The following is a 23930-nucleotide window of genomic DNA, read 5'->3' on the forward strand; positions in this document are numbered from 1 at the left end:
GGTAACCTATTTATTTTAGCTAAATAATATGCATAAAATTACCTACATAAAATAAAACAGATCTGCATGGAACTACACAATCTACTTTCCACAAGCAACAGGTGACAGACAGGTTTTTATTTGTTTTGATCTTAAGAAACAACTTCACAGCTGAAAGTGCTAGACCAAATTGTAGTAGTACTACAAATGTGGATTTTTGTGTTTTTAGCTATTAATTAGTAGGAAAAACATGACCCAGGTCACAAAAAGATCAAGACAAGGATGGATTATGAAGTGCTGATTATGGCCTCATACTCATCAATCCTCTGTTTGGTGTTTCCTTTCCGGATCCTTCTGTAGGACACAGTTTTATACTTTGATGGTGGAAGACTTTTGTTCTTTTTCTCCTCTGCCTCAGTGCTGAGTTCAGGAACTATTGGATGTTTTTCTTCCCTAACTCCTTCAGCCACTATTTCAGAATTTACCTCTGATGCCAGATGTTCTTTTTTCTCTTTCTTTGTCTTTAAAGACTGAGTAGCTGCATCCACCACTGTTGACATTTACAGTTGATTTGAAAATGAAAAACATGGTCAAAATTAAAATTTCAATAATAGATATATACGTTTAAAAAATGGTGAACTTACGTATAACTAGTTCCTCTTCTCTTCCCTCCATGTTTTCCTCACCGTCCTCCTCTTCATCTCCTCTTTCTTCTTCTTCTTCCTCTTCTGTTTCTTTTTCTTCCATCTCTTTTACTTCTTGGTCAATCTCTATTTCCTTTCCTGCTGCAATATCTTCATTATTATCACTGTATTTGTGTTTATGACCCACTTGTTCTTTATTCTCCTCTGCAGCTTCTTGTTCTTCATTCTTCTTGATTTTCTCAACCACCATATCTTCTTTTTTCCCCTTGTCTCCATTATCTGTCATTTCTTTTGCTTCTCCATCCAGTTTTTCTTCTTTCACATGAGAGTCTTTTTCTTCCATCCCTAGTTCACTGTGGTCCATCTTTTTCTCCTCATCCTTTGTAACCTTCTTTTCATCCATCTGTTCTCGTTTTTCTTGTCCATCTACTTCTGCATTTGTTTCTTTCTCTGTATCCTTATTATTGTGCCCAATCATGTCATCAGGAATCTCTGTGATTTCTTCTCTTTCTTGTGCCACATCTTCTTCAGTCTCTTCCTCTACATTCATTTCCTTTTTTGTCTCAGATGCCTGGTTGTTTTTGTGTTCTTGCATTTGTTTTATTTCTTCAGAGTTTCTATCCTCCCCCATGATCTTCATCATTGTTTCTTTCTCGTCATTTTCTCTCCCCTCTTCATTTTGTTCCTCTTGACACCTCTGATCTCCCTCTTCCTTTCTCAACTCTTCCACTGTGTCTTTTTCTTCTTCAATTTTCTGCTCATTCTCTTCTACTGCATATGTATATTCTCTGTCTTCTTTTTGTGAATCCCCGCTCTCCTTCTCTTTACTTTCATTTTCTTTTTCAGCTTCAACACCATCTCCTCTAATCTCCATCTGGTTCTGCATGTCTGTTGAATCTAGAACATGTCCCACCATCCCATCTTCCTCATTGATGTGGACCCCCTTACTGACTCCATCTCCATATTCAGTTTCAGGCAACATCGATTCCATTGTGTCCTCTATTGATAGAATGTCTCCAAAAAGTCCAACAGCTTGAATGACCCGGGATACTATGGAGTTCTCTTCTAGTTCCAGAGAGTCCAGCATGTCTGCAGCCGTCCACCAGCTGGCCATCAGAACCTATCAAGGTTCCTCGGTGTGTGAACCAAGCTGGTGTTGTAAAAGTTTCCTTACTTGCTCAAGAAATTGATTTTGTTTTGCTGATTTACCAAAAGATGCCACAGCAGCAGCTGCACTGTGTCATTCCTCAATTAAGTCTTGTGACCAAATGGTTCACGTTTTCAGACGTAAAAGTTCATGTGCAGGAACAGACTCTGAGCTCTGAGCAGCTTGTTATGCATTAAACACTTAACTGTAATCTCCTTTTCTGCCTCATTTCACAATAAAAGCAACATGCATTGTATTAGCACTTAAATATAAGGGGGGAATTCACATACCTGACACAAAAGAGTACAATTGTGTGACCCTTACAAAAATGTAAGTACATTTCTGTAAAGGTCACAAATTTTAAAAAATGAAAAAGCTTATCAACCTGTGTATTTACAATATTTCCCTCTGTTAGTAGAAGTTCTTTTTCCTCTAAAAACTGAGCAGCTTCATCCAACACTGTTGAGAGTTTTGGTTAATTTGAGAACGGAAACATCAAACTTTAATTCAAAATGTACAAAAATGAGATGACCTTTTTTAAATTGTAAATTCAAGAATAGATAATTATTATTTTCTTTCTCCATCTTCAGATGTTCTCTAAGAACGTGTGTGTGGTTGGATGGTGTTTATCAAACTTGGAGCAAGTTGTAACATGACAGTGCAGAAGGTTAAATATATTTATTAAACAGAGCAAAGACAAATGTTTGGGATACATAAAAAACACCTTTATTGTCGCACAGTGCACACATCAACCCATAGAGTACATTCCCAGTGAAAGGTTTATCCCTCAAGTTATGTAAATCCTTAAAATATGCTCAGCAGCGCCACAGTGTCACGTGTGTTTGAACTGTCACCACTGAACTGTTAAATTATTAATTCAGGCTCATTTAATAAATCTGTATTATTTTAAAAGAAATAAATATGTGATTGTGATTTATTATTTAAAGACGAACTTACCTCGGATAAGAATATAACAGAAGCAGTACTTATTCTGTCCACTAGATGACATTGTATCACGAGAAACGAAGCTGAACATCAACGCGCAATCTCTTGTGACAGTTGAAATCAAACTCAGAGTTTTCACATTAAAATTTCTGAAGTCAATAGAAAGTGCAATAAGCAACAGTCAGATTCAGTCAACCCAAACATGGGGAATAAACCAAAATTAATGATAGACATTCAAATGTAAAACAATCAGAATTGTCAGAAAATCACAAAATGTCTCCTTCTCGAGAGCTTTCCTTCCACTTTGGTGATTTCTATGATTCACTGCGACCATGTGACTTCATCTCCTGCTGTGCCCTCCAGGCAGCAAGGACCTCATCATCCTCGGCCTCTGCAGCTGCTCTGGCTCTGATCCTTTGTCTGGTCTGAGCAATGAATGCAGCAATATCGTCCTCCTCACCATCGCTATCGTTATCCACCTGCCTCCTCCTCCTGCTGCCTTCAGTCCCACTGCTTTGGTGGCTAAAATTTCTCCCCATACTGAAGTCATCCCCCTCATTCCCCTCACTGTACGGCCTTGTTGTGCGATTGTAGCCGTGGGATCTCATGTAACCATTGTTGGAATATCCTGTGTCCTCATCAGACAGATTTGCACATAGCCTGGATCTGTATCTGCTGCTGTATGTTTCCTCCTCATCTTCATCCAAGGTGTAAGCTTCTCGGCGGGTTGAGAAGTCAAACTCTGAGGCAGAGGCATCCAGGTCATCGTAGGGATCTTCCGATGGCCCAGCTTCGTGTTCAGAGGTGTTTTTCCTGGGAGGAGGTCTGACACTTCTGAGCCAATCATCAATACTGGTGTTTTTATCTTTTTCCAGTGCTGTGTTCAGATTCAAACAACCAGAAAGGCCATGAGTTCTCACCGGTTTCTCCTTTTTCTTCACCTCCTCCAAAAACTCCTCCTCTTTCTTCTTCCTCTCCTCCTCCTCCTCTTCATCTTCCTTGGGTTTCTTCTTCTTGTACAGAGTGCTGCGCTTGTTGTCCTCCAGGATCTTCTTCTTTTCATAGGTAGCCATTTTACCCCTCATTTCAGACTTGATCTCCTTGTCTATGGCATCTAGTTTATTCAGGTTGACTTGGTCCTGGAAAAGACTGAAGAGTGGGACACTGGTGGTGGTAATCTTCTTCTTCTTTAAGCCCAAAGAGTCCAACACTGAACTTCTACCACTGAGACCAGAGATGTTGCTTGACCCAGAAACACCTGAGAGCACAGATTCTGCTTTACCACGTCCCGGAGTTAGAGCGCTGGAGTAGGAAGCTCCACTCAACAGAGATGCTTTGTCACTGTCCGGTCCTCGTCCAGATATAACACTGGTTGGACCCCCGAAACTTACGTCTGAAGCCGCTCTTGACGGAGGAGGCAGGCTCATCTCACTCTGCTTCTGTTTGATGGTTTCAGTCACAACGTTGGCAATCCAATTTTGGATGCTGGCCAGATTTACCATTGGTTCTCCTCCTGGACCCTGGACAGTTGGAACTGGAAGGATCGGTGGAACTGCAGTAGGGGCTCCAGACTGTGTTGATCCTGCACTCCGAGCTTGTGAAACTGAAGATATGAGTGATGATCTCCCACTGACCATTGACATGTTATCGTCATTGACGACGCTCGGTGGTCCGGTTACGCCCGCTCCAGCCCAGAAGGCTGAAAGCGGAATTGTGCCTCCACTTACGCAGCTCTCCGTCTCCCAACTGCCCATGGACTGACTTTCCTCTAAGGTTTTCTTTGAACGCTCCAGAAGCTCCTCTCGCCGTTGCCTCCTTCTGGCCGTAGCGCTGTCCTCACCTCGACTCATCTCCAGAATCTCATCAGGGTTGTCCTCCCCAAGACGTTTCTGCTGCCTCAGCTTCCAAGCCTGATACGCCGTCAGGTTAACATCTTGGAAACAAGGTGTCTTTGCTTCCCCCTCACCTTCACCCTTCTCTCCGTCTCCTACAAAGCTTTTCTCTCCATCTTCATTTTCTTTTTTGTTCCAACCAAACTGAATCCTCTTGACACGCCAACGCTCCAGTGGTGTCAACTTTTCTTTGTTTTTCTGGCAGAAGTTATACATGGAGCTGGTGTCAGAGAGGATGCTCTGTACTTCATGATCGATCTTTCTTTTTTCTTTTTCTCCACCTTCAGTATCGACACTGTCACAGTCCTCTTTCTCCTCTTTCTTGCGGTAACGGGCGGCAGCTTGTTCCTCGATTTCTCTCAGACGCTGTTTCCAAAGGTCAGAGTAACTGGTGCAGCTGGAGGTGGACATCACGTCAGAAGGTGGGTGTTTGTTTCGTCGCTTCAATCGGTCTTTAACATTCCGTACGTCCTCACTGGTGACGCTCTCCACATCTCCTTCGACGCTCCCTTTTGTCCTCTTTGCTCTGCCTCCTGTCAGAGATTCTTCTTCGTCTTCATTGTCGCTGTTCAGCTGTGCCTCCCACCACTCCTCGTTCTGATACTTCTCATTCCTGCGCTGCCACTCATGGATCATGCTGTCCAGACCGTCATCATCATCTTCTCTGGCATCTTGCTCAGGAAGGACCAGCTCCTCTTGGGTGGATGATTCTTGTTCGTTCTGTATGTTTTGTTTTCCAATCAGACCGTTTCGGAGCGCCGCTGCAGCTGCAGAGGAGGCAATGCTGCTCATGACACTTTCTCCATCCGTCTCCTCCTCCATCATGATGGAGTTGGCCTTCACCTTGATCATACTCTGGTCATCCTCCTTGTCAGTGTCGCTGTCATCCTCCAGGTCTTCTCCTCTGCCGTCATTGAATATAAGAGCACGTGTGCGAGCGTCAATCACAGAACACTGACTCAGCGTTTCATCATCGTCATCGCGCTCCTCCATCAGGTTCTCGTTGAAATCACGCAGCTGCTTCAGAAAGCCTTCATTGGGGTTGATGGGTCGCTTTTTCCTGATGGCCGTCAGAGCTTCCATGATGGTCATATGTTGGAAAATCATCAGATAGGATGCCACAAGGACTGCAGAGCGACTTATACCCATCATGGAAACTACCAGAATCTTTCCTGCAAGAGACAATATTCATTTTTGGATTTAACACATGCTGGTTTTAATTATTTGTGGTGAACAGCACCCGTTGTTTATCTCCCTTTAGTCCTTAAAATTAAAAAAACTTAAGAGGAGTTCACACCAAAAGTGATGTGCAAATTGAGTGATAGCCTCACATACACAATCAATGTAAATGAAGGTGGAAAAATTTAACTTTTCAGACGGCATTATGTCACGACATCGGCGACGAGTTTATTCTGATACAGGTGTGTAAAGGTTTTTTCTGTCTCTGTCGCGTTTGGAGTGAACGCTCCACAAGGCAACAAGTACATGAAGAAACATCCTTTTTAGTGTGTGAGTGGTTAAAGTTTTTTACTCAGTTTTTAAGGGATCCAACATAGACAACATTCCTGTCAAACTCCTCCATGTTCTCCCTCAATGGCTTTAGGAAAAACAGGAACTTTCTCACCTTTGTGCGTCAGAAGAGCCTCATCCAGGAATTCGGCAGTGGGTCGAAAGTGCACAGAGATGTCGGCCTCAGCAAAGTCGTCCACCTCAATGCCCATGTACTGTATATTCATACCAGAATAGAAGGATTCGCTGGTGTAGACACCAGTGCCATGGGCAGTGTTTAGGATGTGGGTGATGCCCATTCGCTTCAGACGGGCTTTGTTGACCGCAACAGATCTGAAGAAGAAAATGTTTGGCATGAATTTATTAATATATACAGTATATAACTTAATGTGCGATGACAACTCACTTCTCAGCGATGAAGATATTGGGCCAAACCTCATCCACCGGGTTGACAGGAGCCTCCAGGCGCTCTTGCACCATGGCCCTCTGGATGTCCAGGACACAGGGTGTGTTGTAGGGGCTACGGTCATCAATCATGTCCCTGACACGATTGTAAAGATCCTCCACCATCAGCTGCTCTGCTCTCTCCAGCATCGACTCAGGGACAGACTCTGAGCGAACACCTCGAGGTGGCAGCTCTGAAGAGGAAAAGAATGTGTTTGCAAATATTAGACCTAGGCCATATATACATATGCATATATGGGAAAAGAGATCTAGGTTTAGTCAAAAAATAAGGTCAATAATGAACAAAACAAGATCTGGAAGTTAGCCAATAAAAAAACAGAAAGTTAGCCAATTGTCCCCAGAAAAACCTTATACACCTTATAAAACATCTTTAAGAGAAGTTAATTTCCTGCTAAGCTCCAGTAGCACAGATGACAGAAAGCAGTGAATCTCCATCTGCCTATTGAGTTCCCAAAGACATTTTCCTCCAGTAAGCTTTGATAAGACACTTTCTATGATAATCACGTTTTTCCATCTCTGCCAGATTTTTCTGCAGCAGCTCATAAATGTAAAATCATATTCACAGTTGCTGTTGCTGCAGATCAAACATGAATCTTTTATGATTAATGTAATGTCAGCAGAGAAATGTAAAACAGTAGCTGCTACATGATGTGTCATCCAGCAGTTATTGATTTTCTTTTTTTTTTTTTTTACCATCACTACAACTCCATCCTCTACAAATAAAAATCGTTTCAGTCTGTCACTGCTGTCATGAAGCTAAAATTCGTTACATATTTGACTGAGTGTGAGTGTGAAGAGTGGGAATTCATTTGGCGTGTTGAATCTCCTGTCACCTTTTATATCTGAACTCAAACTAAACTTGTGAAATTATCTGAGTAGAGATTTGTCAGTAAAGTCAAACCCATGTTTGTTCTTTCACTTCCTATGTTGGGGCTAACATACAGTAGCTGTATTTTAGACATTTTTATTTAACTTTGAGTTTAAAAGGCTAAGCATTAGATGTTCTGGACCCTTGTCTACCTGAAATGTTAGTAGACCTTTGGCTAATTTTAAGGCTAACTTATATAATGTGGTAATAACATTTTCTTACTCATGTTGGCTATTCATCTTTATCTTCCTTTTTTTTGGGATATAATTCTGTGCTCAAGAAGATATTCTCTGGTTTAACTCTTGTACTCAAGCATCAGTCACTCAAATAACTACAATTAAAACACATTGATCTATGGCTGTTCTATTTATGCACCTTCACTGATGATCTTCTTGGCAGCAATGGCTGATGACAAGTGAATGGGCTCCATGTAGATGCTGTCTGCATCAGAACCAGAGATGGAGGAAAATCTGGACTCTGACACTGTGGAGAAACTGAGGCACAGAGAAACAAAGAGACCAAGTCAAGAACCTGGTTTTTAAAGCACCATTTCATTGGTGTTTAACACAAAACAAGAAGATGCAGTGAGTCATACATGGGCGAAGGGCAGCGCAGGTAATGAGACTGGACTCCTCTTACGCTCCGCTCCTTCTCCTCTTCATCACCTCCATTAGGTACTGTTTGATCTGCTCGCTCCTCACCCTCACTGGCTGACGCCATGATGAAAGAAACCGCGCTCCTTCTGATGCAGGTGAGAGTGTGTGAAGCTGGACAAAGAATAAAACGCTACAGTAAAACTGGACCCAGGGAAATTATTTAAATTGGATGTGATTTAGTACAAAAAAGAAATCTAGAAAAGGTCATGAGAACTTGTCAGAATTTTACTTTAAAGATCATTACAAAGTTAATGGTAATGAAGTGTGAAATGTAGTCAGTAATTCCATTGTGCAGTTAAACATAACAAATATAAAAAGCTGAGCTAAAGTAATACTAGATTATTTTTAAGAATTTTGTAAAGATGAAAAGACACATGCTAATGTTTATAAACAATTGAGAACATTTAACATACGGTATAAGAAGCAAGTATAAAGTATGTATTGGATGTTTATAGTACTGCAAAATGTTGAGATAATGTTGTCTTAAAAAACTAAAAAAACATTTAGAGGAATAGTTAAACGTAAAGGTAAAAGTTAAAACCAAAACAAGGCAAAAAAGCATTTATTGGTGTGAAAAAAGCAAATATCATCAAAGGTTACTTCATGTTTATTTCTGTATCATGTCAAGTCTGTATATAACTGTATAAAACCAGTATTAAAATGTACAACTAAAAATGATAAGAAATGGTAGAAAAACTGTCATATTGTCATAAGCATGTAAAACATGGACATATTTTTAGGTGAACGCTGTCAGTGTGTATATGAAGTGCGTGTGTCAGTGTGTGTGACATGAGGCCTTCCAGGTCCTTTATTTTTAGCTGCAGTGACAGCTGCCTCAGAGTGTGTCAGGACTGGAGCACTCAAAGAAGAAACAACTCCAAACTTTACAGCTAACAGCACAACAACAGACCCCAAGGCTCTAAACACACACAAACACACACAAATACACAGACAAATCTGCTGTAATGAAACATCTGCCACTGAAACACTAAGCGTGTTGGCGCTTTTCCTTACCTTCCTGTGGTGGGCCGGTGCTGGGTCAGGCCGGAGGTGTTCGTCTGGTTCGTGGCTGACGGCGGCTGCGCTGTGTTTGAATGTCAGTGAGAGACAGACGGAGAAAAAAAGAGTGAGACCCCCACCTAACCTCCCTGCTGACACCTGACACCAGCTGTGCTCCAACATGAAGCGGAGTACTTCTACTGGAGTAACGCCAGAGTGGAGAGTAACTCTACTCAACAGATGAAATCCTCTTTGATTGTCTTGAATGATTCATCTGTGGTAAATATTCTAGATGTTCCTCAACAGCTCAAAAGCTCCAGACAACTATATAAAAAGCTTAAATAGCTATTTTTAGCTATTAGCTAGCAAATAGCTAAAAATGTGCAAAATGATCATTTAAATTTGGGTGGAAAAAACAGACAAAACAGTACATCATAATGATAAATAATTAATAGAACTATATATTAGTCAACAAGGTTAGCCAAAAAAGATTGACAGTAAGTTAAGAGTTTTGTTACTTAAATTACAATAAAAAGTAATTAAAAAAATATATAATTTTAAATAGTTAGCCCTCTGTTAGTTAAAAGCAATCTAGGGATCAGGGGATGATGAAGAACGGGTATAAGTTAGCAGATGGATAAAAGTGCAGTTAATAGCTTATTATAGCATAATGTTTTAGAAGTAACCTAGTCTGGTGACTAAGAGTTGAATTAAAGGAATTCAAAGATTTAGCTCAATATTTCAACAAATCAAGGTGACACTGCCATAGATTGCCAAAAAAAAAAAAAAAAAAAAACTAGAACTAGAACACTCAGAACTACAGCTAAAAGCAAAAGTCATCCATACATCAAATCCTCTTTATAGTCAAACCTGTTAATTTAGTTAAAACACTAGAGTTGATGTAATTAGCTGTTGATGTTCTGACAACACAGAAATAAGCCAAAAACCTCCAGTAATCAAAGGTTAAGAGATACAAACATCAATTAACCTGACCTAAAAATTCAAAAAAGTAGACAAAAAGTATCAATTAATAATAAGGAATATTAAGAGTTTACAATGAAAGTGCTGATGAGACTTCAACAGGTCATTTGCATCTGATGAAAAAAGGTCAAACTTAACGAAGCCTCATTAACCGTTTTAAGGATGAGGATTCATCAAACATGTTACAGTACCTGCACTTCCTGCTCCCTTTCTCTACGTGGTGTAAAAACGTGCCACATTCAATTGGATTTTAAAATATTTTTATTGCATTTAATAGTAAATCCAAAAGTGCATTTGTCTGATGGGAGAAAGCAAAATATCAAAGTATATGTTTTTTATGTCCAGCACAGACACAGAACAGACAAACTTAGTGAATAAAAGACACAAACAAAGTAAACAGCATAAACAGACACAGTGATGGCACCTGGTGGAGTTCTTTCTGTCTGAGTGTGAAGGCCTCAGGTGTTCTCACAGGGGTTTTCCCAGGATAAATCTGACATTTTGAAGGACTTTAACACCATGTTCAGTACTGTGCAAAAGTTTCAGTATCTCCAATGGCCAGGAAACGTGTCCTTTGCCCTGACAGGACAGGTCAGCAGCCTGCCTGCCTTGAAGATCAAGGTGTCCGGTGTATTGAAAAAACAAAAAAACAAAAACAAAAAAAAAGCCCATGCCTTGATTAGTTAAATATTGTTGAGAATAAACTTCTGGAGAATAAACTTCTGGTTTATTCTGGTTCAACTTTTGCCCAGAGGTTTTTTATTAAGACTTAAGAAACATTTACGTTAACATTTTTGTTCATATATTCTCACCTGGAACTGACTGACAAAGAAATAACATTGCACTTGTTTTTTTTCCTGAGAAAAACAAGCGACCCTGAAAGTGAAACTTTAAAATAAAATAAAAAAAATCTTTTCAGTAAAAGAGCTAGTTCAGGTTTTGTCTCAAACACATCTCCCTGCTGTTGAACTCAAACAGACTCATGACCACCTGCAGATTAACCAGCAAAACTCTGCTAATTTGAGACATTCTCAGATTAATCTCACTGTTTAGCAGCATTTTTAACAGAAGCCTCAGGTTTGTACATCACTCACCATCCTTTAAGCACAAAGAAATTCAGTGATTCTATATCGCTGCACATGGGAGTCGATCCACCGTTGCCTCCATCACGAGGCTTAAATGTCATGTTGAATTACTCAAGTGACACAAGTTATCCACAAGAGGCAGCAGTGGACCAACAGCCACTGTCTCTCTGTCAAATGAATTTTTAATCTTCTCTTTGAATATTGGTGTGTTTTCTGTTGTCTAACAGTAAGACACAGTTGTGCAGTGTTGTCAAGATATGAACGTTTTTTCACTTGTCTCTGCTGGCAGCTGCGCTTCTACAAATCCTGAACTACTCCTTGAGGATCGGGACATCTGTAAAGATTTTGGTTCTTTGAGTGAAACAGCATGTGATCAGACACCAAACAAATAACCAATAGGAGCTCTGGGGATCACAGGGGGGTCCCCTCAATGTGAGTGGGGGAGTCTCTCCCCCAGAAAAGACTTCTTGAGTTTTCAGTATGAATGTTCAAAAACAGAGAAGTTGTTCTTAAGCACAGGGTCAGCTGACTCTCTCTCCTCCACCTGAGGACAGTGTCCATACTAAGAGGACATTCTGTAGCCTTTAAAGGTAGTTGTGTTTTAGCTTATGATATCTGTAGATCCGGCCAACAGTGGAACTGCTGCTTCACTCCTTTCTGCCTCCCTGCCATCCTTCCCATCATTCCTAGCCTGGTATTCAGCAAATATCACCTTCCTCTCTTTCTCCTCCTCGTCTATCTTCACTGGGTCTACGTTACCACTCAGCAGTGGTGGGAACGCCGCATGGTATGGCGTTGTCATGAACGGCACCAAGTGCATCTCTTGGCAGCCTTTGACGTACTGGACACAGGTGTAAAAATCCCCTGGAGTCTGCATGGCTGTGATGCTGTGAGGAGTCAAAGAGTTGTCAGGTTCCAGTCTGTTGTAGTTGGGCAGTGGCGACAGGTCGGACTTCATGGATGGAGCGTAGCCTTCAGGAGGCGTGGGGCCATAGTGGGGCAGGCTCTGCACATATGAGGTCGGGTTTTTGGTTGGAAACTGAAGACTTGCAGCTACCGGCTTAACCTCACATGGAACCACAAAGGAATCCTCCTGCTCCTTGGGTGAGGAGTCTGTCAGAGGACTAATGTCCTTCAGTGTGGAAACATATATGCTGTCAGTGCTGATCTGTTCCCACATTTCCTCTTTGTAGCTTGGGGGTTTATAGCTGTGGAAGTTACTGAGGTGACGGTTGATTTCATCCAGTTGTCCCTTCTTGTTAGTGACAGCAGTGAGAAAAGAGAGGAAGAAAGAAACGTAAGTGGCGTAAAGATGAAAAAAGACTGCAAATATAGAGAGCTGTACAGATGACACTATAACAACAAAACACTATAAAACACTATAGAATGCATGTACTGTATGTTTATATATATATATTTATACATATATATATACACACATGCTATACTATATGCTTTTCTATAAACATCTATTTTCTTTGTGCAGAAATTCTGCATGTATGTTTATATACGTATGTATATATATATAAACATATATATATATATATACATATTCTTCAGCCATGTCCAATTATAAGTGTTTAAAAAAGTGTTTGTTAAGTATGGAGCTCCATGTTGACATTACCTTCAGGAGCAGTGGGTCAATGCCGATGATCTTTGGTTTGGGGATTGGTGGCAGCAAGAAGTCCTTCAATCTGAAGAGAAAACCAAGGTTAGAGGCAAGAGTGCAAATTAATTATACCTTGGTGTGTGTGTGTGTGTGTTATCCTACCTTTTACTCTGTGGAGCAACACCTGCACCAATCAATAGCAGCACCACCACACTGACACTTGTCAGCAGACTGAGAATCAACAGTTTTCCTGCAGAGGTTAAGACAAACACCCTCTCATCAGTGTAACGCTCCTCTCCTCCTCACACTTTTACACACATTTAAATGAAAATACAACAAGGATTTAATTATCCTTCACCTTGATGTAAGAAAACCTTTTCTTTTTTTTTATCCGAAAGAAAAGTTAGGGCTCACTCTACTGCAACTTTGTCTTTTTTTGACAAGAGCGTCTGGTCTACTGCTGCCCCCAGTGGTCATTTCCATCACACAGAAAAATTAAGAATATGAAGGGTTTAGAAGAATTATGTCCCAGAATAACACATTTAAATAACAACTACTGTGTCGGGAATACACAATGTTTTTATTGACATTTGGTGTGGTAGCGTGAAAAGACTCAGTGTGGTTGTGGTTCATTGATTTTCACCAGTCATCGTACCTGTAGCTGTCTTGGATGGAATAGTCATCAGGTTTGAGGAGCTCCAGTTGCTCCACAGGCCGTAGTTTTGAGAACGACAGCGAACTCTGACCACGTAGTTGTCCACAGGCAGACCAAGCAGCTGCACATGAGGCTCGCTCAGTGGATACTTCACCTGTGGTAAAGCAAAAAAAAAAAGACTCAGTGATAAGAGCAATATGTAAAGTCCTGGTGTTGAACCCGAGTTCACCAGGTTTTCGTTGTACTGCACCTTCCAGTTGTCTGGTTCAGCCTCTCGCCTGTACTGCAGCTCATACACTAGAGTGATCCAGCCGTACTGCAGGTGAGAGGGCACGGGGTACTGCCAGGTTAGGTTTATCTTGTGGCCCGTTTCATCACCGCCAGCATCTGCGATTGTGTGAGTCAAATTCACCGGAGCTTCTGTCTGGACTGTGGATGACACAAATACAGACACGACATGTTGGATTTAGAACAGTGTGAAATAAAGAGCTGTCGTTTATTTCTCAAACAAAATTCCTGTATTTTCTCTCAGGTATTTGTTTGAGAGCAGAGAAAGTTACACTCCTATATCTTTATCCATTACTATTTCTGCAGCATTCACACTTTCCAGATAGGACCATTGATCAGCCCCCTCAATGTAGACACACACAAAGCTACTGGTGCAGATCTCCAATGAACCAAAAGCAAAACACTGTAATTCCTTCAAAACTGCTATTCTCATTCAGAAAAATATAAAATTATATATCAGTGCAATCACATTGGCACAGAAATGATTTCAGAGTAATTGCATCTGCATTGCTGTACCCACTCGTCACCTCCTCCTCATAGATCTGTGCAGCCTTTAAGAAGCACCACCTCATAACGACTGATTTTACTCATATTCATTGAAATGAAACAAACAAAAAAAAAACCCAACCAAATATAAAAAAAGATCTAATCACCCAGGATTTCCCCTGACTTCATAAATGGAAATGGATAAATGGAACTTGGTCTCAGCTATTTTGTTGCTCTCAGAGCAGGAGACGTTCACAGCACATCCTCACACTCACCTATATCTGCTACATCCACACAGTGCTGCAGAGAGGTGTAGTTCCTGTAGGTGGTGACAGCCGTCACGTTCATACAGTAGATTTTCCACACACTGGTATGGCTCTTGTCAAAGTGGCAGCTGTGGGAACCAGCGCTGGTGTAGTCTGGACACTCCTGGACTGGACCCTTTCTGTTAACAACATAAAGAGCAATGAGTTGGACTGAGTGGTCGCTTTAAAAGTTGGGCAAAATAAATAAAAATTAGAGAGAAACTAATTAAACATCAGAATAGAGTCAATTTTAACACTCTTAAAACAAGAGTGACGATGGTGAAAATAATTCCAGATTTATTGACTTCAGTCCGAACATTTATTAACCTTCAGTTTATTTGAGTTTATTTGAAGTCTCCCTTCAGTCAGTGCATATGGAACTCCATTATCTTCCAGCTGTATTTATGAATGGAAAAAAAGAAATAGAAATAGGAGAAAAAGAAGATATACTTTTGGCTTTTTTCTTCAACAAGCAAATTCACAGTCATTGACACACTGTGATGCTGCACAGTTTTATGCCAGACGTCCTTTCTGTTGAGAGAATATTAGGAGTTAAAATATTTCACTGACAAAAAGGTGACTAAATGTTGAAAAGACTCCGTATGGAGTTTGCAGGTTTGTGGCTGTTGGTCTTGTGATAACATTATGACTGTAACCTCGGCAACAGCAGCAAAAATGATAAAGGAGCTGCAGGAGAATGAAAAAATAATTATTAAGCTTAATAATCTGAGGAAGGCAAGATAAATAAAAAGTCATTCAGACTCCTTTTACAGTCATGTTGAGGACAGATGACGGGGGAGGACGTACTCTATGGAGTAGGTGAGGATGTAGGACGCCTCCTCTCTATCTGTCAGGTTCTCCAGTGGCAGCCACCAGCAGGTGAAGTCCTCCATGTTGGGTGAACGACATTTGTAGATATAAGGTCTTGTTGCCATGGCAACTGACTCTGTTGACACACATAACGCCATTAATTTGTGAAGTGTGATTCCCAGTGGGTGAGATGTGAGGGCCCCCCCGTACAGAGAGTCAATCTGGGAGACGAAGACTGACTCTTAGTCAAAGAAAATCAAGGAGGAAAGTATCTGAGGAAAGCTGTGGTTACTAAAACTACTGACATTAATAACAAACACAAATCGACAAAAGCGGTGCCAGACTCAATAATAAGAACAATAACAAATGACAAAATAACAGCACCAGAATTTAAAAAAAAAGTGCTGTAAAAAAATTACACACTAGATAGCTGTGAATTAATCATGATTAATCCAAAACAGGGGTGTCCACATTATTTTAACTTGGGCGCTGCTATTCAAATGACCAGGCTTAAATTGATTTACTGACATCAAAACATTTTAATAGTTGGTAGATGTTAGTCATTACTGTGCATCTTAACTGTGGCTTGTGGAACACGTCAATAGCTGCCCCTGTCCTCACAGTCCCTCAGTATTAATCAGTCTACTGTCCCTGGCAATCCATTTGGCAATTGTGTCAGTCAGCTTGTCAGCTACAGACAGACCTACTGTCCAGTGAGGCTGGACGTCTGACCTGAAGTCTTTAAAAGTGCATAATGGACATTGTATTGGTATTTTTTAGCTCCAGCTGCTAAACATGTGTATAAATAGTAACATTTGTAGTGACTGTATATTAGATGAGTGAATGGACACATCACCCCCCCCCCATTTAATCTCATTAATCTCCTCCATTGAATTAACATGACGACCACATTCATTATGACAGCCTATCACATTGATGGATGAGCATGAACTCACTTGACAAAAATGACCACAAAAGAAATACGTAAAAATACACAGTAAATATTTACAAAGATGACCATGAACAGACCGTGATTAAAAATGAGAAATATCAAGACAAAACACTGATCATTAACAAGCAAAAATGATCACAATGACCTCAAAGAAATACGACTTCAGTTGAATGATTACAGCAGAATCATTAAAAATTATAGTGGACATAAAAGACAAGTCAACTCTTTCTTGAAGGTCAATGTCTGTCTAATGAAGTCTGAAACCTTTACTAATTTAAACAAAATAAATAAAAGTGACTCACCGCGGTCAACCTTACCCTTAAACAGGATATTATGCATGGCAGCTCTCCTGCAGCCTGCCAGAGGAAACAGGCACAGCAGCATCAACAGCATCATGCTGTCAACACAAACACAAAACATCAGCTCTGCAGCCTCAGTACATGTGAGAGTGTTCTCAACATCTCTGCTACACAAACACAAACTGTGAGCCCGCTCATCATGACCTCCAGTTAACAGGCCCTAGAGGTGAAATCAGGGTTTTTAAAGTGAATTTAGGTGAGCACATTCTTGAAGGCCCACTTTGATTCAGGCCTCATGATCCACCCGTGGTAAAGCCCAAGGACAGGAATATGTGATGTAAGAACAAGCACTCATTTTATTGTTTAGTGTGAAATTCCCGTTCACCCCCTCATAACTTTGGTGAACAACTGAAATGAATGCTCTTTTTTAGTGTCGCCTGGACAAACATGAGATTATGTGATTTCTGAGAAGTGTACTGCCTTTTTCTTTCTTTGAAACAGTAATTCTTCTAAAGATTAATCACGTTAGCTCTGGGCGCTCACTCCTTATCAATGTGAGTTTAGTCTATTTTTACTCTAACTTTAGTTCCTAACATGTGATTTTAGTTATTTTTTTCAGCCCTTATTTATACCAACTATTTGCTTATATGCTTTAATTTTCCTTAATGTTTATTAAAATCTAAACATAGCTAAATTGAACACGAACATTTTTTTTTCATTTCCTTGGCTATGTTTTTATTAAAGATCATCAACTACATATTTACATTTAATTTAACTCATTTAATTTAATTGTTTATTCTGGTTTGGAGTTTACACTTTTTACATTTACATTTCAAATCGTCTGACAAAGAAAAGTTCATGACACAGGAACTGTGTGTGCTACAGAAGCCTGGCTGGTCAAATTTAACTCAGACTTAGACTTGGTCTCCTACAGTTATCATTAACAGACACATTAAATGGCCTTATCTTAAGAAAATGTTAGTAATGAGATCATTCAAATGTTTTGTTTTTTTCCCCAGAGGCCCTGAGTCAATACATTCAGAACTGGCAAAGACTCTGACAGAGCATTCTGTTGGATTAACCTGATTGGAGTAACGAGCTCTTACTTAAAGCCTGGTTATAAAAAGCAGAAGGCCATACAATGACTGACTGACTCATGATGAATACAAATAAACACACACACACAGATAAATGCATATTGGTCCTAATGGCTGCAAGTTAAATATAAAACAATTGAAGCTTTTGTTTATCATCTTTAACTACATGTATATATTATATCCACTATGCTAAGCTAATGGTGACAACGCAGCATTAGAAACTCAAATTTCATTTATCCTCCTAAATCTAAACTGTGACGCGGCGTCTTCAAACAAAAGACAAATTTATTTCAAGGCAAAGATCTTTAAGGAAACATATCAACATTTCTCTGTAAATCCAATTCACGTAAATGGCTTAAAGGAGTAGTTGGGCCTTTATTAATAATAATAATAATAATAATACATTTTATTTAAAAAGCGCCTTTCAGGTCACTCAAGTACACTGTACATAAAATAAAATAAAAACAGATAATAATTTAAAACAGGGCATAGAAACATGTTTAAAATCAATGATTATTACACTGCAGTTGTATGAGCTACTGACATACTGTCAGCAAAGGAAGGAAAGGAAAGTGAACTACTTGTCATTGTGACACAGCACACCACTGCACACAACCAAACGTGACCTACCACCTCAGTGGTAACTTGGCAGCTGGTGGACTCGAACCTGAAACCTTCCGGACCCAAGTCCGCTTCCTCAACCACTATGTGCTGCTGCCGGAGCACCGCGTGCCGAGGTTTATTTTGCAGCCACTGCCACCTGCTGTGAATACTGTAGGAGCGGTAGAGTGAGCACATCACACTGTAAGGTCCTGAGTCTTTGTTGCCGTTTGTGTTGTTCATTCTGTGCTGTAGTGACCCCTGTTGTGGGCTTAGCAGCAGAAGAAGGCTTTGTTGTAATCCTGCTAAGGCCCAGTGAAGGATTAATCACCATGATTGTTGTCTCAGTGCTCAGAGATCTAATGTACATGCTGTTTGTCATGCCTGGCATACTGTTAGCCACCACAGCCTGTTGGATTACTCCCTGTCCTCATCAGCTTCATGTCTTGATGATAGCATGACACTTTTTTTTTTTAAAGCGTCCTCGTGTTTTGTGTCCCTGTCCCCAGTCAACACTGCCATTCGACACACTTTAATGTGTTTCATGCACTTTCTTTGTCTGGTTAAAGGAAGACCTTCTTCAACAATTCAGTGTTAATATTTTATGATTACAATGACAAAAGTAAGACAAAAATATTTTAAAAAATTGTTTTGGTATATTTCACAGAACCATGTCATGACAGAATCTATTTTTACAGATGAGCAGAGAAACTAGACCATGTTCATGTTGTGGGAATCAATGTAACCAAACAAAGAGCTCCTGTGTTCAGCCCTCTATCTGTTCCGCTAAAGTCATATAACTGCAGTGGCCTTTACATTACAGAGAGTGTTTTACTTCATTTGAGCAAAGAAAGCCTTCAGTAGAACTGTTCTTTTACAAGTCTTGGAGAATATAAAGAAAACAGCCTACAGAAACAAAATGACATGCCGACTCCTCAAACTAGATGTTTCTTCTAAAGCAGACAAATGACTCCCATAACCAACATATTAGGGCTTTTCCCTTCAGTTAGCAGATCATGAGCTAAATCTCCACTTCCTGTAGTACAAACAGGTCACAGCAGCCACAGAGTCCAAGCCCTTTTAAAGTTTCCAGTACATGTGACGATACAGATACACAAAAGTCTTCATTATTTCTTTCTGCTCATCTTTTTTTCCCCATCAAACTGTTTTGTTCAGGTTTAGCTGAGGGGCCAGATGAGGTTAAATAAGAAACACTGGCTGCTTGAAGTCATGAGAACTGCAGCTAAACATATGGTCATGTGCTCTAACATGTCAACAGAGTTCTGACCCGTTCCTGAGGAAAACTACAGTCAACAGAAGACAAACTTTAGAGCTTGTCTTTACAGAGAAAATTCAGTGATTTCACTGTCACAACAAAGAGGAATTATTGAAGCACCGTTTTCTCCATCACCAATTTGAAATGTCATGCAAATTAAACACAACCTAACGCTGACATGAAATAGTCCGCAGCAGGTTGCACATTTAGTTTACTGATAAAGTACAGGCAGATAATAATGTTTGTGTGAAGCCATGGACACAGTCATAAACCCCAAGGTTTATTTAATTAAATTAATGGGAAAACTGTGACATCAGTCACGGCGTCACTTCTCATCATTATTACTCTAAAGCCTGTGCTGTCAAATGTTTATCTGATCTATTAATTCAGGACCACTCCCTCCCCCTGCCTACCTCATTATCTGATCTTCATTGGCCAATCCCAAACCATTACCAGTTGCTACAGCAACCAGTTCTCCAAAAATACAGCTGCTCATTGATTCCTGGTTATTCGTGCATATCACGTGTAAATCCATACGTACAAGTTCTGAAGCGTAAAGCACCGCAGGCGAAATACACTTCAAACACTGGTAAATGACTGAAATCACACACAGCAGTGAGTAAAGACCAATAGATTGCTGTCCAATTTCATCTGTGTTATAAGCCGTGTAGAATTTTAAAAACACAGAGTTCACCTTAAATGATAGCATCACTTAAAACCAACACGGAGCTCCCAGGCTCACATGTGTGTTTGTTGCACAACAGCAAAAAAGATAATAATCTGCAAGACCTACAACAGGTCTACAGTGGTCTTGTGTAAGTGTAAAAAAGAAGATGCCTTTCATTTTCTTCACGCCAAACTTTTAATATTTCTCTAAAGTTAAAGAGCTGCATGTACTTATATGAACTGAGATGATGGCTGGAAGACACAGAGAGTCACGCTGCCATGTTAAAGATCCAGCACACAATGAACTTCCTATTTCCTCATTAACAGCTCTGAATCAGAGCATGTCTTAAATATGTATTCACAGTCTATACTGTGGCTGGGTTTACAGCCTGGGGTTCATATATGCTTGATTCCCCGTAAAGAAGCCAATATGAATAAACACTCATGACAGAAAACAAGACGCTTTAAAAATCAGTCACACTGCAGTCCTTTACACTGCAGATAAAGCAGCGACGAGATAAAATGTCCAAGCAGAACTACATTGAAAGAAAGAAAGCTGACATTTGGTTTTTTAAATAAATCACAACTACATAATCAATCTTATTATGATGTGTTCTTGAAGTTGGATTCAAAGCCCCTTCACAGAATATCTCTCATGAAATACTTGCTTTGGTTATACATATTAAAAATAAGAATTAGATGAGACTTCTTAATTAATTCCATCTCTTTACCTGCAGGGAATAAGCCTGGAATTAGAAAAGAAATCTACTGTATTTCAGCACTTTCGCAATGTTCTCCGTACTGAAATGATCCATCATTAATACTTCAGACATTAGAATGCTACACGGCAGAGAGAACTTTCCATCTGCTTCTGTATTTGTCAGGCTTTAAAATATGTTTTAGTTTGTGACGTCGGTGTTTAGAATTATTTTCCTTAGTAATTGAACACTTCAGATCAACACAAAAGGTTTCTCAAGGACCTTTGATGCAACAGAGTAGGTTGACTAAAAACAAGTACAAAGAGCTGACATGATGGAGTCAGATCTGACTACATGCAAACCATATTTTCAATGTACAGTATTGTATAAATATAAACAATTTGAAGTGTGGGCAGATGTTAATTTAGTCTCTGTTTAAATATGCAGCAACATGCACTTAAGATATAAAGTATTTGCTTTACTTCATTAATAAAATATTAATTAGATTTTCTCTAAAACATTTCAGCCGTGTCCGTTTCCACACTGTTTGTGTGCCTTCTGAAGACACGGCTCTAAGCATCGTGTGCAGATCCAACTCTGATAAGTTTTATCTGTGGAGTACAAATGTGACTGTGAAATTGCAGGAAGGGAATTTATCTGATCCACAAGGAGTCACATGTTTGTGTGTTCTCCTTAAGCATGACATTATACACATTACATAACTTCTGCATCAATGCTGACATGTTACTGATTAGGTGATAGAGACCCGTCATATCAGGGATTGCTGCGAACACACTGGAGACCATGGTTATCTTTTAACTGCTCATTTACAACTGTAACAGAGAAGAGTCAGCATGTGAAAGTGACGGCGAATAATTCTCCGAGGCTAGTTATTTGGGTGAAAAGTGCAATCCTACTGTTTCAGCAGTTTCTGGTAAACCAAGTGACAAAACACGAGTCCTGTTGCGAATGCAGGAACAAGTCTTGACTGAAGTCATGAGTTTAAATGTGGAAAATTGCTCCTTATTCTGGTTTTCAGTCCAGGAAGCACCGCATCAAAAACAAGCTGTTCTTTAGGAGTTGGTTCAGAGTTTTGTGTATTATGCTCCAGTAGGAGTGAGTATTGGCAAGAATCTAGATACAGGGGCAATGATACGATATACTGCAAGACTACAGACACGATGACATATTGAGTTATTATTGTTGTTAATACTATTGTTAATAAAAATATCAATAGTGCTGTAGATTATTAATATGAAACAAAATATCGCTATAATTGAAATTCTGTTTGTTTGAAATGAGTTTCTGCCTCCATTTTCCACAAATAGGAAGAACTGATGAAGACAACATTATCTTTCACACATTCTGCTTTCAGTTATACTTATAGTAGCATTAATGGTAATTTTTAAAACCAGAAATTGTATAGAAATTGTTAATTAGTTTTAGTTTTTAATTGTGGGTCCAAGCACTGCAGCAGCAGACTATGCGGGTTAAAATATATCTTGCAATTTCACAATAAATGAATGACTTAATTCATTATTGTGTTAACTTAAGTCATTTTTTTCTACCAATGTAATTACAAAAATTGCCTTTGAAAAATACAGATTTTTACAAATCAAAAACATATCTCGTATCTCCTGGAGCACACGCAACTGTCAATCCTCAACATTCAGTAAATGTTATTAAATGAGAAAGTTTATCACCTGTCAGATTTCCATATCATTCAAACACCCAGACAATAATAATTCAGAGAAACAAAAACAGTGTCCAAATGAATGGCCAACTTTGTTAAAAGCTTGTTAAATGAATTTACTATACAAAATACTAAATGATCTTTCCACATATAATTACGTTAAAGTGATCAACATGAGAGATCCTTGCACATGTGACCAGCTGTAGATAAAAAAAACCAAGTCTTACCTTTTAAGCGAAAAACCACTGAAGTGCTACTGAAGTGTTGTTGCTGTTTTGATCCTTTCCTGGAGAGTGATTTCGCCAACATCGAGCCTCAGCTGGAGCTTTGGATCAGAACCAGGATTTACAGGCAGCTGCTGAACGCAGCCCAGTGTGTGGAAGAATGTCTCAGAGGAGGAGCAGCTGCTGCTGTTTGCTGTCTGATGTTGCCTCTGCCTTAACAGACTTTTCTCTAAGAAGATTTCTTTCCTCTCCACCTGATCCCACGTCAGCTGTAGCTCCACACCAGCTGGAGCTCCATCCCCTCCTCCTCTCAGCTAAAACCCACCTCCTTGTAGACTGCTGGGGGCTGAAGAAAGAAAATATTTAAAATACAAGGAGTCATTTTCAATAACTTGAGGTTATGTAATGATAATCCATAGATCATAAGTCATCCTAAAATGAAGTTATGATATAGTGACATATCATCTCTTCAATGTGCACCCTCTGCTGGTTGCATCTACAACCAGCACGAAAAACAGACAGTGTTCCTGGTCGTCAATAGAGACACACAAAAACAGACCCCTAAAATAAGACTCAGTTCAAGATTTCAAACTCAGAAAGAAAATGAAGACTGATATGATTGTTACCCCGCATTTTGTGAAACATTGCTATTTAGCAGCAGACTAAAGTAAGATTTCCTTTAAAACATCACTGATTTTCCTGAACCAATCAGCACAGAGATACAATAATTAGTCGATTTTATCATCAAGTTTACTTTGTGGTTTGTTGATAAAAATGTTTCACTACCTTTATCTTATCTACAAAAACAAGACAATCTCTAACCAATCTGCCGCTCTTGTGTTGTGTGATAATTTTTCTCATTGACCTTGGTTTAGTTTTCACCTTACGAACATTGTGAAACAGGTTGAGAGCAGTTAAAAATATCAAGTTTAAGAGTTGAACCAACAATAAAAGCTCACAACAACACAACACACAGTGCACAGGCGTTGGTCATGTACTTGAGGTGTGTTCAGACCTACTGCACCTACCTAACACCTGTCAGAACAAACTGTGGGTGAAAGTTTACAGTTAAGTATTTTTAGTGTCTCCTCAGTTTAAATGA

General features: G+C 39.6%; 2 protein-coding genes across 7 annotated transcripts; both read right to left on the bottom strand.

The window, feature by feature from the left end:
* Positions 1 to 3001: 3001 nt before the first annotated feature.
* On the bottom strand, positions 3002 to 9198 carry dusp27 (dual specificity phosphatase 27). Its single transcript, XM_008325215.3, has 6 exons — positions 9120 to 9198; positions 8045 to 8216; positions 7825 to 7943; positions 6523 to 6754; positions 6232 to 6449; positions 3002 to 5779 (listed from the first exon to the last, which is right to left on the bottom strand). Exons 2-6 carry the CDS (start codon positions 8167 to 8169, stop codon positions 3030 to 3032), a joined length of 3444 nt encoding a protein of 1147 aa, XP_008323437.1. The 5' UTR covers positions 8170 to 8216; positions 9120 to 9198; the 3' UTR covers positions 3002 to 3029.
* A 1115-nt stretch (positions 9199 to 10313) lies between these two features.
* Positions 10314 to 23424, bottom strand: LOC103389689 (prolactin receptor-like). 6 transcript variants are annotated; one of them, XM_025062700.1, is made up of 9 exons: positions 22832 to 23423; positions 16593 to 16672; positions 15321 to 15459; positions 14484 to 14653; positions 13685 to 13863; positions 13435 to 13588; positions 12942 to 13029; positions 12795 to 12864; positions 10314 to 12425 (listed from the first exon to the last, which is right to left on the bottom strand). In XM_025062700.1, the coding sequence occupies exons 2-9, from the start codon at positions 16669 to 16671 to the stop codon at positions 11772 to 11774; spliced, it is 1533 nt and encodes a 510-aa protein (XP_024918468.1). In that variant the 5' UTR covers position 16672; positions 22832 to 23423; the 3' UTR covers positions 10314 to 11771. The 6 variants fall into 6 exon arrangements, with proteins under 6 accessions (XP_024918468.1, XP_024918466.1, XP_024918467.1 ...); XM_025062698.1 differs by having other exon boundaries at positions 16578 to 16672; XM_025062699.1 differs by lacking the exon at positions 16593 to 16672 and having other exon boundaries at positions 22832 to 23424.
* Positions 23425 to 23930: the final 506 nt, after the last annotated feature.

This window comes from Cynoglossus semilaevis, chromosome 14 (genome assembly GCF_000523025.1).
Source record: "Cynoglossus semilaevis isolate Cse_v1.0 chromosome 14, Cse_v1.0, whole genome shotgun sequence".
NCBI classification, from domain to species: Eukaryota; Metazoa; Chordata; class Actinopteri; order Pleuronectiformes; family Cynoglossidae; genus Cynoglossus; species Cynoglossus semilaevis.